Raw genomic sequence first — 13,701 nt, 5'->3', positions numbered from 1 at the left:
AATAATTTATGTGAATTTTCATATAAATTTTATATTTTTCAGGCAAGCCAAGGGTGTAGTTGAGGATTTTAGTGGTAAACAGATACAAAAGTACTTAAAATCTATCAAAACACAGCTTTATTGTATAGATGAGAAGTAAACAAAAAAATTATATATTATTATGCTTTCAATTTTGGAGTCATATAGACCCCAAGGGCCAGAAGTGTAAACAGAAAACGAGGGTTAAAGAACAGAGATATTCTGTAATTCAAAGTCTTTTCATTCATAAACACACATTGAACATTAAAGTTTAGCTTCCATTTATCTGCTCTGGCATTATTTGTTTTATGGCATGCTCTACATTTGGTCATGGTTGCCAAGATAATAACAAAGGCAATTTGATTGTGAAATGAGTTGAAAACTATCAACCCTGCACTCACTAAAAGATCAAAGAGTTTAAACAGAGACATTTGCAAAATCAGTCAAATGACAAAACTATCAAATGACACTGAAAGCCATTCTTTTCTTGTCTCGTTATTAATAAAGCACTTTCACACAACTGTCAAGTTAATCCAAAGTGCTGTACAGAGCAGATAATAGAAACAATACATTTACACACATTTTTCCCCCCCGGCTTTTTACGTCCTGAGATTAATTAATGTTTTTAGCAAGTGTTTGAGAGCTGGTAGAGCAGCTCTTACATACATTGGGAATTGATTCCATAAAGTAGGACCAGTAAATAGAGAGCTATTTGGCCTATGAACACAGATTAGTATAGAAATATAAGAAGTACGGGGGTGTGCACACCAAAGCTTTTGAAAACAGTAGAAAACGCCTGGAGGATGCGTTAGCTTTCTTCAGCTGAGAGCTTTAGTTGCTGTGATACTTCTGCTTAGATTATCAGTCATTGTTCAATGTGCCATTGGTTGTTGTGATGTTTGTTCCGCCCCTCCTCTACTGTGATTGGATGGCCGTGTGAGAACTGACATTGACTAGCTGAGCTTTTTACCCAAAATTAAATATTTTTGAACTCTCGGCGCTCAGCGCTGAGTGCGGAAAAACCACAGAGCGCCTGCTTTCAGCATAAAAAAAACCTAGATGCTGTCTTTTTTTTTAAATGAAGAGCTTCCATTGGAAACATTTGAAAACATACGCCGCCGCAGGTTTAAAAGCTTTGGTGTGCACGCCCCTTTAGGTGCTTGGTTGTGCAGATATTTAAAAACAAAAAATAAGATTGAGATTTACAGTAGGAAACTTACATGCTTTTATCCAAAGTGCCTTACAAAAGATGTTTATTTTATGTGTGCATTCAACAGGTTCCAGTTTGTAAAGATTCCAAGTCATGCTCTTAAGACTGATAACAGTCTGGCTGTGTGTTTATTTCTCAATTCCACAGGTAAAAAGGAAGAAGTGTGGGTGATTGATAACCTAATCATAGATGGAAACAGGGCTAATACCTTACCAGTTATATTTGAAAGTTTTGAGGGTGGGGCTGATGTGGGAAACTGGCTGTTTTATCCTGGAGGCAACACTGGATTCTACTGTCCATACCAGAGAGAGGGCCTGTAAGTATCTTCTTAGTATTTAGCTCATGGATTGTTCAAACCGCAGGACACAATTCACAACCCAGCTACTGCATGACTGAGACCGTGTGTTCTTGCAATGGGATCATGTAACAGCTTTGTAGTTTTTTTTTTTTTTGTAAGTTTACTGTGTTTAGCTTTACGTTCCTATCTCAATGTTTGCAGGGAGGATGACTCTGCAATGGTGTTTATGTCCAGCGAACTGGGTGAACACTCTATTACCACCAGAGATATTGATGTAAACGAGAACACTGTCATTCAGTTTGAGGTATAGCTTTGCGTGATGGAAGTGTACACATTACATGACACACTTTACATTATTATACAGTCAGGTTTTAATTATCTGTCCTTTTACATTAATTATGTGGTTATTAATGTTGGGTAAGTTGATAAAATATTTATTAATTACTAATTACATCATTCACATTGTATTTAAATTACTCACTAATTACAGGATCTAAAAAACAGTTGCATTACTCATTACCAATTCAGATCTGTATTAACCGCAACTACACAGACAATACAATTGAAACTTTTTTAATATTTTAATTTGAGTTGAACATGTAATAGTTTAGCCTGTCAAGCTTGGTTTTATTAAAACACTTTGTAATGCAAAACTGTATTGTGGTTATATAACTGCATTCAACTACCTTAACAATAAAACTAAAGCAAGTCCCAACTTAATAAATCATAATGAAACTGTAGTTACAGGCTAAGAAAAAGTATCCCCTTCTATTTTGCAAATAGAAGTTACACAAAATATCAAAAACAAGATATCAAAAACTTTTCAATCCAATTTTTTGTAAAACAAACTCCTTTCTAAAGCATTTCCAACTAGTTTTAATGCAAAATCGCTAAAATCTACAGTAGATTTAAACAACATTCTAATGCAAGAACATCCCTAATAACTGTGATTAAATAACTTGAAAATGAAAAGTGACCCTTATTTTTCTTTTATGGGTTTTTGATAACACTATTTACTTTTAAATGCTGGATCAGATTTCTACAGAATTTCATATTTTTTGTAGATTAATGTGGGCTGCACAACTGACAGCTCCTCCCTAAACCCTGTTCATCTGGAGTTCTCAAGAGACTTCGGAGCCACATGGCATCTGTTAGTTCCTCTGTGTGCTGGGGGACCAAGGCTTAGCTCTCTTTGTTCTACTGAGCTCCACCCTGCCAGCATCTACTACCCAGGTACCACTCAGGGCTGGAAGAGAGAAGTTATCCACTTTGGCAAGCTGCGATTGTGTGGGTGAGTGAAAAAGTTTTTTATTATTGAGGATTTTTTGGATTTGTTTCTGACTGTGTGTCAATGCAATTCACAGCTCAGTGAGGTTCCGCTGGTACCAGGGATTTTATTCTGGTGGCATGATCCCACCTACCTGGGCTCTGGACAGCATTTATATTGGCCCTCAGTGCCAGAACATGTGTCATGGCCATGGTACATGTGTTCGGGGCACTCATTGTAACTGTGATCCGGGATACTCTGGAGCAGACTGCTCTGTCCCAGATATGCCAAATCCAGATTTCCTGAAGGAGGATTTTGAAGGTAAATAGATTATTTACACAAACCAACGTTTTGCTACGGTTTCCGGGTTGTTCACAACAGGGTGTTCAATGCATCACCGTTTCTGTTTAATAAACGTTTTGCAACGTTTTGTCGGGGCAGACCGCAGCCCAGGCAACAATGTCGTTTAGTAGACTTGCACCTTACTGCTGATTGGCTACAAGTGTGTTTTAGTAGTTGGCCCGACTCCCTTTTCTAAAGCATTTTTCAGAAATCGTGCACTCCGCCTTTAAGTGCAGGAAAACCTTCAAGAAGGTGTTGTATCACCACCAGTGGTAATCACTTGTTCTTCAACAACAATGGTTTGCGTATGCTACAGTAGAAACAAGGGACTGTATTTATCAAGCTTATATTTTAAGCTGAAAATTCGTAAAATTTTAAACTTAAAGGTATAGCGGAAGATTTTCGTTTTCCGGGTGGATCACCACTGTTATTGGTCATCCCAGATGTCAATCATTCTGATTATATGTTGACGTATAACCGTCGCACGTGCTCGCCTCTACGTTCGCTTTCTGCACATGCGCACTTTCACGTGTATGTGTGTTGTGCTACGGTTTCAACCATTCATTGAAGGTCGCGTTCTCACTGTGTTTTTTTCAAAATGTCTGAGGGTCGCAAGAGAAAAAGTCTCTACGAATTGTATGACAAGAAGAGAAAGGACTATAAATAAAGAAACAAGACCAGATGTTTATGGGAGACTATTTCACACGCTGGCGTGAGCTAAAAGGACAGGTTGGGCTTCCCACGCGAAGTTTCTACTGGAAAGGTACATTTTGTCATGCTATTTGGAGAAATCCATTTAAAATCACTGCTGGTAAAAGTTGATGTAAGCTATGATTTGCGATGCTAGCCCTGGCACAAGTCACGAACCGCACAGATACTGTAAACATGCCAACAGAAACTTGTAAACAGAGCGAAGAGAAGAACTGAGCTCCTGCACGCTCTCTCTCTGTCTCGTGCACACGTTTAACAGGCGTTCCCTCTCGGGAGCATTTTTTAAAAAATATCGAGGGGCGGTTCTTTTAAATAATTCGGGAAAATCTTCCGCTATACCTTTAAGTATAAAAGCAAGTTGTCAAATTTCTTAAAGCTAAGAATCACTCTTACTCTTTCAATTAAGACAGCTCGAGAGGTCTCTCAGGTGGTTTGGCAGTAGGGACTTGTGATGGCACTGATGAGACAGAGATGTGCACAATTCCACACGCTAGCTAAGCGGCTGTTATTCATTCAGTGTGTAGCAGAGCGGTGGGGAGAAGTGTAATTTCTCTATTAGAGATTTATAAAATACCAGCAACAAGGGCCCAAAGGGCACATCTTTCAACTATGCCACCCCTGAATATACCAGGAGAACAGTCCAAAATGACACAGGTTCGTTACCTAATAGTGAGCAAGAGACGATATACAATGAGACTAAGAGACTAATACGAATGAAAACTAACAACTAAAAAAAACAATGCGGATGAAATGCAGATTTAGCTGTTATTTTATGTATTTGTATTAGGGCTGTCAAAATTAACACGTTAATAATGCGTTAACGCAAATTCATTTTTAATGCCACTAATTGTATTAACCCAACACACAATTTCTAACCCTTGGTCTAGCCCACAGCTGGATAAATTGAGATGGAGCAATTGACCCACGCTGTCTACATGAGCGAATCCAATGATCTAAATGGTCATTAAACATCTAAAATGATCTTTATCTGTATGTTTCGGGGCCCCATCCCAAATCCATAATCTAAAACAAAGATGCGTCTTCATTCACTTGTTCATATTTTTTGTTTTTAAAGCATGCAGAAATGATAGAAAATAGACTACAGGACTTGCTTGATGTTAAAATAATTATAAGGAGAGATAAAGTTCGGGACCTGATTGATGTTAAAATAATTATTAAGAGTGACAAGACTCAAAAGCGATCTTCCTGACGCAGATGTCTGGAGCGCATGCACACAAACGCGCGAGTCCACGACCCTGATATATAGAGAAATCCACACAAAATTACAGTTTTAAAAATATCTGTTTAGAAAACAATTCATGCATCTATAATCTGTTACATCTGAAGTGATGTTTGGTTAAATGTTAAGGAAAAGTATCTGTTTTTAAACCCTTGCATTAGTATCTAAAAACATATATTTAAAGGTGCCCTTCCTGGGTCATTTTTATTGTTTTATACTGTTGTCTGAGGTCTACTCATGACGTTTGCATGGTTTTTACATCCAAAAACATCAAAAGCAATAAGTAATAGGCCATTTTGTACCCTGGTTTTGAGGCTGGTTAGAGAAATGATCCGTTTTGATGGGCGGGTCGCATTGACGACTTGGAAGTAAACACCCACTGCTATGATTGGATAACAGTTTTTCGTAGTTAAACTAACTTTCAATACTTATTTAGTCTCATGTGTAATCAGTTTAATGTTCAGTGAATGTTTTAAGACACATTGTCTTTCTTACACACACACACACACACAGATTTTATCATAAACCCTTTCGACACACACACGCGTGTGTTTTATCGTAAACCCACGCACAAAAACACACACACACACACACACACACAAACACACGTGTCATTTATCGTAAACCCTTTCGATGCGCGCACGCACAAACACACACATGTGTCTTTTATCATAAACCCTTTCGACGCGTGTGCAGCATGAATTCAAGTGAATCGCGTCCCTCGGAAGAGAAGTCACTGGCCGCCACTGTGACACATAGTACTAAAGTATTTTACTCACATAAGCTGCGCCATTCTGTCCGGATCCAATATTGATGAGGGAGCCATGCTTTTTAATCGCAGTCTCTCTTCAAATCTAGTGTTCTTCTGAACATCCAAACATGTAGCAACTATTATGATTCCCTCGTTTAATAGGAATGATGTCTCTTGACAAAAACAATGGCCCGAATACGGTACGGTGGACGTTTAGCCATCCTTGCTGTAACTTGTTATGAAAACTCACTGAACTACACGTATTATGTGGGCACGGTCTCAAGTTAGAGAGCTCATGAATAGTAATGACCTTGATCAATTCCACGTCACACTGATCAGGTTTTCTAACTGACCTGGGCCGGGTTTCCCAAAAGCATCGTAAGGCTAAGTAGCACTTAATACAACAAAGTTAAAAGGTCACCTGCAGGACAACCAGCAAATTGCACTCCTGCAATAACGATAATGTAATGTTTTAAATGTATATTTATTTATTTATTGAGGTTTTCTTTGTTTATTTGTTTAAATTACTTTAAAATAATATATTTAAAATTTAAATGAGAAAATACATTTAAATGACTAAACATAAATTAATAAAGAAGGAAAACGTATTTGGTACAATTTTGGTAAAAGTTGGTACTAGCAAATTGATAATTGTTCCTACCAATTGCTGCTAAAATTCATCTAGGCTACAGTAAAAAAAAAATGTTTTGAAGGAAATGGCATCTGATTAAAGAAACCAAATAAATATTTACAGTACAATGCAATAATCCATAATAATAAATAAACATAGATAATAAACAACAAATAATAATGATAATCTAAACTATAATATAAAATACAGAAGGCATTTTGCAGTGGGACGAGTCCTAACTAAATACGCAAAAAGAATATTTCATTATGAAAAATTTTAAAACATTTAAAAACTTATTGAACAATAATAAAAAAATATTATAAAAATATTAGTGCACATCGGCTAAAGATCATTAGCCTAAACAAGCTTCTGCTACAAATTCGAGTCATTCCATAGGTGACATTTCAGCACTTGACAAACGGATAGTGATTCGTAAGTAGCACTTAAAACCCAGCTGCGAGCGATCGTTATACGTGCATCTTTGGGAAACGCACGTAAATGAACAACGAATGTTCGTTAAGTAGCACGTAGAAAGCGCTCTTACTGTAAGTGCTAAGTTCAATCGTTATCGGGAAACCCAGCCCTGATTTCTCTGCTTATTTCTTTTTATTGGCTAGAGCTGACAGAGGAGGTGGAAGTTAATTTTAATATTTTACAAATTTAATTAATTAATTTGCATGAAATCATGTGATAAATCTAGATTAAATATTTTAAAATTTTAATTAATTAATTTGCATGAAATCATGCGATTAATCTAGATTAAATATTTTAATCGATTGACAGCCCTAATTTGTATTACAATTTTTTTTTTCAAAAACAAAATTACAGAACATATTAGAGCCCGACCGATTTATCGTTTTGCCGATTTTATCGGCCGATATGAGCCTGTAGCAGATATATCTGTATCGGCGTATAAGCCGCAGATATGAAGCCGATATGAACGTTCCTTACAGAAGACATTAAATGCTTTTGAAAGATGTAAGTACTTGTTTGTCCAGCAGAGTGCGCCCTACTGGTTGCTATTGGTGACCCAGGTCACTCACTGTAGTGACACCAGCCAACCCCCCTTCACTTCAGTCAGTCCCTCAGTTCAGGTGTTGGCAGTCACGCGGTTTCTTCACAACATTTTACACCTGGTATTAAGACGCGCTTTGGTCGATTGGATTATAAGTGGGCGAGAAACACACATTCCGGTTTACATTTGGTGTTTTTAATCCGTCTCTTTTGTCCACTTGCGAGTTGTTTAAAACGCAAGCGGAAGAAATGACGCGAGGCGGAGAAAGGACGCGCTTTAACTGCCGCGCAGTCTGTGGGAGTACAGCTGCTTGTGCTGTTACTGAACATGCTCATTTCAAAGCAATTGATTAAATAAGTTCGCGCAACTTTACACCCTCGCTAAATTAAAGAGGCGCAGAGCACACGCTTTAGTTTTATAAAAGTTTAAAGTCCCGGCAGAACACTGTGGGTTCGTGTTATAAAAACGTTGTGTAGTACATTAAACATAAGCCCAGTGTTCAAATTGAAGGGGGTCTGGGGGGTCCCGGACCTCCTATAAGCCTTAAGGGACCCCCCATAAAGCACAAAAACATAAATTAGGGGGGTCCCCTGGTTTTTATTAAAATTAAAATACTACATGAATTTAAAATCCTCATTTTGCGTGTCACAAAGCGATACTGCCCGTTATTTGTCCCAATTTCGCAATTAAATAATTTAAATGACTTCAGTCTGAAATAAAGAAACTCGCAAGTGCGCCTCATGCTGTTTTCTGGAGGAATTGACAGACGAGTTAATGTCTCTATCTGCGTGTGGAGTATTTTTTACCTCAGTTGCGGTAAGAATCTTTAGTAATCTTTAGGTTTAAGGGTTTTTAAAAAAATCTTCTCAAACAATTATTTCATAACAGTGGCAAAGCTATCAACTCAGACTGACGGCTGGTCAACCCAGTCACACAAAATATTTTATTGGGAAAGCAGAAGAAATCACGCTTAAATGATAATGATAGTCTCTTTAATACTTAGCCTATCGCTCAAATACGCATCTTTCAGAAATAAAAAACTATAACTAAGTATCTTTTGGATGTGTTTTTTAAACCTTGGAAAATGTAACATGCAGGGCCGAAGTGGGACTCATTTTAAGCCCTGGAGTTTCATGTCTAGTACCGGCCCACTTTAGTTCACCACTGACTATATTAAAATAATATAATTAAATCCTCAGTAGTTTATAAGTCTGCAATAGTGCACTATTCTCTGCAGCCTTGCAATTAATATATTTTCCAAAAATATAATTTCCAATTCAATGCAAATACAGTAGTCTAAAACAGTTATGATTTTGCCATAATTGTGCAGCCCTACCATAATGTATTTTAATATTATTCAATTAACTTATTCAAATACTGCTGAAAAGGAACAAATGTTTTTTTCCCTATATTTTTTCCCCTAGAGATTTGCATGAAATAGATGAAGAATAACTTTTCATAGATTAATCATTGTTACAAATATAACTTAGATATAAAAAATACGACATTTACCTTTTAGAGGCCGTTCGTATCAAGTCGCGCTCAAGTTTATTTTAAATCCAAACGTGCGGCAAGTGCACTCAAATATAGACGGGTCTAAAACAAAACTCGTGTTCACAGGGGACCGCTTTGAAAGCAGAAGAAAGCGGCGCGTCGTGCGTTGTCCATGCGTTTAAAATGAATATGGACCCTATTTATGATTATGAACGCAAGAATTATTCCGTGGTCGGAAGTTGGGGCACAATCAACTTGGGCATAAAGCAGTGGGATCGTATACCACCCGCAAATTACGCGAATGGGGCTGCTGTGAGTGCTGTCAGCATAGGGACAGCAACCTTCAACCTGGTGGCATGCTAACACCGGCCCTAGTGCCCCCCCAAAAAAACAGACAATTTGAGCACAAGATGTTAAAGTGAGCGTGCGTTTCCTAAAGCATGCAAACACAAAATTATTTCGAAAGTCTTGGCAATTAGTCTCATAAAAACAATCAGTTATGTCTTAAAGTGATTGCAAACAGTTCGGAAAGAAATCAGATCTTTGTGTTGTCTGAAAGTAGCAGTTCTTATCTGCTTATGTTTGTGTCATTTATATTAATTAAACAGAAAACAGGAAAATTACTTGTGTATCTTTAAAAAGATTAATTTTATTTAATTTATACAGTGAAGAAGACAGTGTTATTATTCATTTGATTCTATTTATGTACCTAAATACTACTGTTAGATCTTACTTTATTTGTAACTTTGTTCTTTTCTATTTTTATATGCTCATAATTTCCAGTTTTGCTGATCCGAAAATTATTCGATCTGACTCAAAAAATGCAATGTAATCCATTTAACCACTACTATATAGTAAAATTATGTAATTTAAGAGTGAGTCCTATTCTGTTTAAAATGTCTGGCCTTGCCAGTGTTTCACACTAATTTGATGAGTTTTCAAGGTAATGAGGGGGTGGAGCTTGGCCGGGGGGTGGGGCTTAGCTAGGGGACCCCCATAAGCTTTGACATAATTCGAACACTGCATAAGCCTACATCATTATGTTGTCAGTAAGTCAAGCATTGTCGTCTTAACTGTAAGTTTCTAATTAATTTGTGAAGTACATAACTTATTGTAAAGCTAATAAACAATGACTTTATAAGTTTCCATTTTCAAAATAAGCCCAATATAACATTATTCTCGTCAAAACTGACAATCATTTAAGTTATATGTATTTTGTTTTGTTTGTGCTTTAAAGTCATTTATAATTAGTCAAGTTTACTGTTTTGTGCACTTATATTAGAATCATTTTGGATAATAAAGTTTATTGTTAACTTGTTAAACACACCTGCCTATATTACATATCTTTGTCACGTCATTTTAAGTGTTTGATCACCACATTTGTGAGTGATCATTGCAAAAAAAGTATTTATATATAGTATATTCTGTTAATGTATATAGTGTATTATATGTACAGTAGCCTGCTGTAGTATAATATACTGTAGTATATGTGTACTGTACTATAATATACACATAAAGAATATCGGCCGATATATCGTTATCAGTGTTTTTTAACTCCCTAATATCTGTATCGGCATCGGCCCCAAAAAATGCATATCCGTCGGGCTCTAGTACATATATAAATTGCTTGATAATTAGCGCTTGAAGTGTTCTATGCTCTATTTTTATCTTTAGCGTACCTGCACTTTTTCTTGCTTTCCGGTTATTCTCGCCTGTTGCCGGTACTGTGCCTCTCTGAGTCAAAGCATCAGTGAATAGGTGATTAATAGTAATGACATCACACTACAGGGAGGGGGCATTACGTGAATTATCTGTTTTATTTATCTTCTCGACAAATCACGTGAACAAATGCCTTTTATCAGAAGCTTTCTTTTATCATTTGAATACCCATTGATCTTTCGTTTCCGTTAATCTTATACACCCCTGCACCACTTTTATTAGATTTATTAGATTAGATTTTAAAAGCTACTCTATTTATGCCTTACTAAACTGCATGTTTTTTATGCAGCTATACTGTACCAGATATACCAGGTCATATGCAGTCTTAATTTGGGTGGTCAATCTGCATTTTAAAGGGTTTTAAATCTATCTGTTGCCGGACAGGTGTTAGATTAATTCAGGACTAGGCCATAGTTATTTTGGGACATTTAAGAGGTTTTTCAAACAAAGCTTACAAATAACAATACTGGTGTGCATCTTGAAACAAAACAATGGCACTCCTTTATGTTAAGATATGTCAGTGCAAGATGTTTTAAAAAAAAAGGCAGCTCAAACATGCATTTTTGTTATACACATTTTTATAATGTGTGTTTGTTCGTAATTTTGTTACTGTTTTAAATTAAAAAGCTAATAATTTACTGTCATGTCTCTGTCCATTGCATACAAGATGCTGTAAATGTAATATAACATTCATGCATTTAACGAAAAGAAAACGGAATAAATGTAATTTAATCTAACTTGATTGATTGAGAAGGAAACTACTATGCTGTCCAGGGGAAGTGCTACATTGGTGTGATGAGCACCATTCAGTCATTAGATCAAGCCTATGTTATTATCCACCCATGTTTGTGGCACACCAACGTGTTGTAAATCATCTCCAAGACTGACATCTAAAATTTAGTTCTACACTTATTAAGTTAATTCTTAGCAGTGTTCTTATCAGAAGCTTGATAAATATGGGCCCAGGTGTTTAGAAAGTTGTTAAAACTTAGCCTGGTCCAACCAGACTCTCGAACATTTATTTCATTTGTACAGAGACTCTGGCCATGCTCCATTGCAAAGTGTTACTTCCATTAAGCAGGGTCCTCTGTTGAAGTTTAAAACTATTGGATCTGCCCAGTCTCACTCAGGATCTGCCATAGGCGCTGAAACCAGTCGGAAACAACAAGTCCGAATACTCAGACCAACAAAACTTAGCAAACATTGTTCTTGCTCCGACTTTAACTTCTGTATATTCGGCAGTTTTGCAACAATGGACCGAATAGCTTTTCTCACGTCTTTCTCCGCTGCCATTACTGAACTACAACTCAAACTGACGCACAACCTCAACGTCATCGTTCTTAGCCGCCCCCCTCTGTTCGCTGATTGGACCTGCAGATTTTTGCAGGAGAAAACGAAACTCTACACAGCAGTGACGTAGTACTGAAGCGAAATGAAAAGTAAGCGGAAGCACGTAGGAGGGCAGAGACCCTCTGCTTTCAAAAAAAAAAAATGTATCCTCCTATCCTATTTTTATTTCCCTTATTTTGTTCTCTCTTTATCACCTCTCAAATACTTGTTTCTTCAAAAATAAAAAATTTTGAGCAAAAAGCTGAAATAATTGCATTTTTGTGAAGGACTTTTGATAGACATCAAATTTAGAGCAATGATCAAAACATACATGAAGTTTGAACTGTGCCCTAAGGCAGGGGTGCCCAACCCTGCTCCTGGAGGGCTACCATCCTGCAGACTTCAGTTCCAACCCAGCTCCAACACACCTTTCTGTAATTATCAGGCAACCCTGAACACCTTGATTAGCTGCTTCAGCTGTGTTTGATTGGGGTTGGAGGTAAAACCTGAAGGACTGTAGCCCTCCAGGAACAGGGTTGGGAACCCCTGTCCTAAGGGAATACTTCCGGGTTATAAGTTGGGTAGGACTAGGAGCCCCACCTGATGGATAATAACGGAAAAACGGATTGCCAGAAAAACTTGTCAATTAAGAGAAAATGCTTTCCTGCCAATGACAAGTTAACTTGTCAATTGCAGGGAAGGAGTTAATGTAGTCTGTTCATTAAAGTCTACTTATAATCTCCTAAAAATAAAGGTGCTACACAATGCCATACATTTTTGACTGTATAAAGAACCTTTAAGAAGAATCTCAAGAAGAATTATTTCACAATATGGTTATTTGCAGTGAGGGAAAAATGTATTTGGCTATTAAGGTAAGAAAGTACAGTAAACCACCAACTGCCCCAGAAATTGCAATCAGCAAAGAAGGGCAGATATCTCAGATCATCTGACAGCATAAAAACATATTCCAAATGTGTGAATGTGGAAGGAAGTTACAGGATTCACTAGTCCACCTTGAACTCAAGTCTGCATATGTGCTTTATGTATATTTATATTTTGTATTATTTATTAGTGATAATGATCTTTGTTGTCCATATAGGTGGTGTTTTAGAATCAGAGCATTTCAAGTTGAGGAGTGGAGGAAAACCTTCCAGAAAGTGTGGCATCACCACCAGCGGGAATCACCTGTTCTTTAGCGACGATGGTTTGCGTATGCTAGAAACTTTAGATCTGGACCTGTCAAATGCCAGGTATTCAGATTAACAATAGATAAACAAGCAGAATGCATGCAAACAGTTTTACTTTCTTCTGAAATGTGTGTGTCAATAACAGGTTTGTCCAGTTTTTTTTGAGACTGGGATGTGGGAAAGCCACCCCTGATCCACGCTCTCAGCCTGTGCTCCTGCAGTTTTCTGTGAATGGAGGCCTGAGCTGGACTCTTCTTCAGGAATTCCTGTACAGCAACAACAGTAACCAAGCACACCTGGTAGCTCTCGAGATCCCTCTCAAAGCCCGTACTCCAGCAACACGCCTGCGCTGGTGGCAGCCATCTGAGAACGGCCATTTCCATAGTCCATGGGTTATTGATAAAGTAAACAGCTGCAATGACATTCAAATTAAAAAGTATGGTATCGAATATTTTTACCAGTGTTGTAGTTGAGTCCAACTTGAGTCCG

At 37.3% G+C, this 13,701-nt stretch overlaps 1 protein-coding gene across 1 annotated transcript in view; it reads left to right on the top strand.

Moving 5' to 3' along the window:
* The window catches only part of reln (reelin), a 379,183-nt gene that overhangs the window by 309,545 nt on the left and 55,937 nt on the right, over window positions 1-13,701 (top strand). Inside the window, exons 39-44 of the mRNA XM_065275748.2 lie at window positions 1,376-1,544; window positions 1,728-1,830; window positions 2,591-2,817; window positions 2,891-3,114; window positions 13,125-13,275; window positions 13,358-13,616. Of these exons, the coding sequence (XP_065131820.1) occupies window positions 1,376-1,544; window positions 1,728-1,830; window positions 2,591-2,817; window positions 2,891-3,114; window positions 13,125-13,275; window positions 13,358-13,616 (1,133 nt within the window). The remainder of the gene's footprint in view (window positions 1-1,375; window positions 1,545-1,727; window positions 1,831-2,590; window positions 2,818-2,890; window positions 3,115-13,124; window positions 13,276-13,357; window positions 13,617-13,701) is intronic.

This window comes from Paramisgurnus dabryanus, chromosome 9 (genome assembly GCF_030506205.2).
Source record: "Paramisgurnus dabryanus chromosome 9, PD_genome_1.1, whole genome shotgun sequence".
In the NCBI taxonomy this organism is placed as follows: Eukaryota; Metazoa; Chordata; class Actinopteri; order Cypriniformes; family Cobitidae; genus Paramisgurnus; species Paramisgurnus dabryanus.
This window is presented reverse-complemented; position numbering and strand designations above follow the sequence as displayed.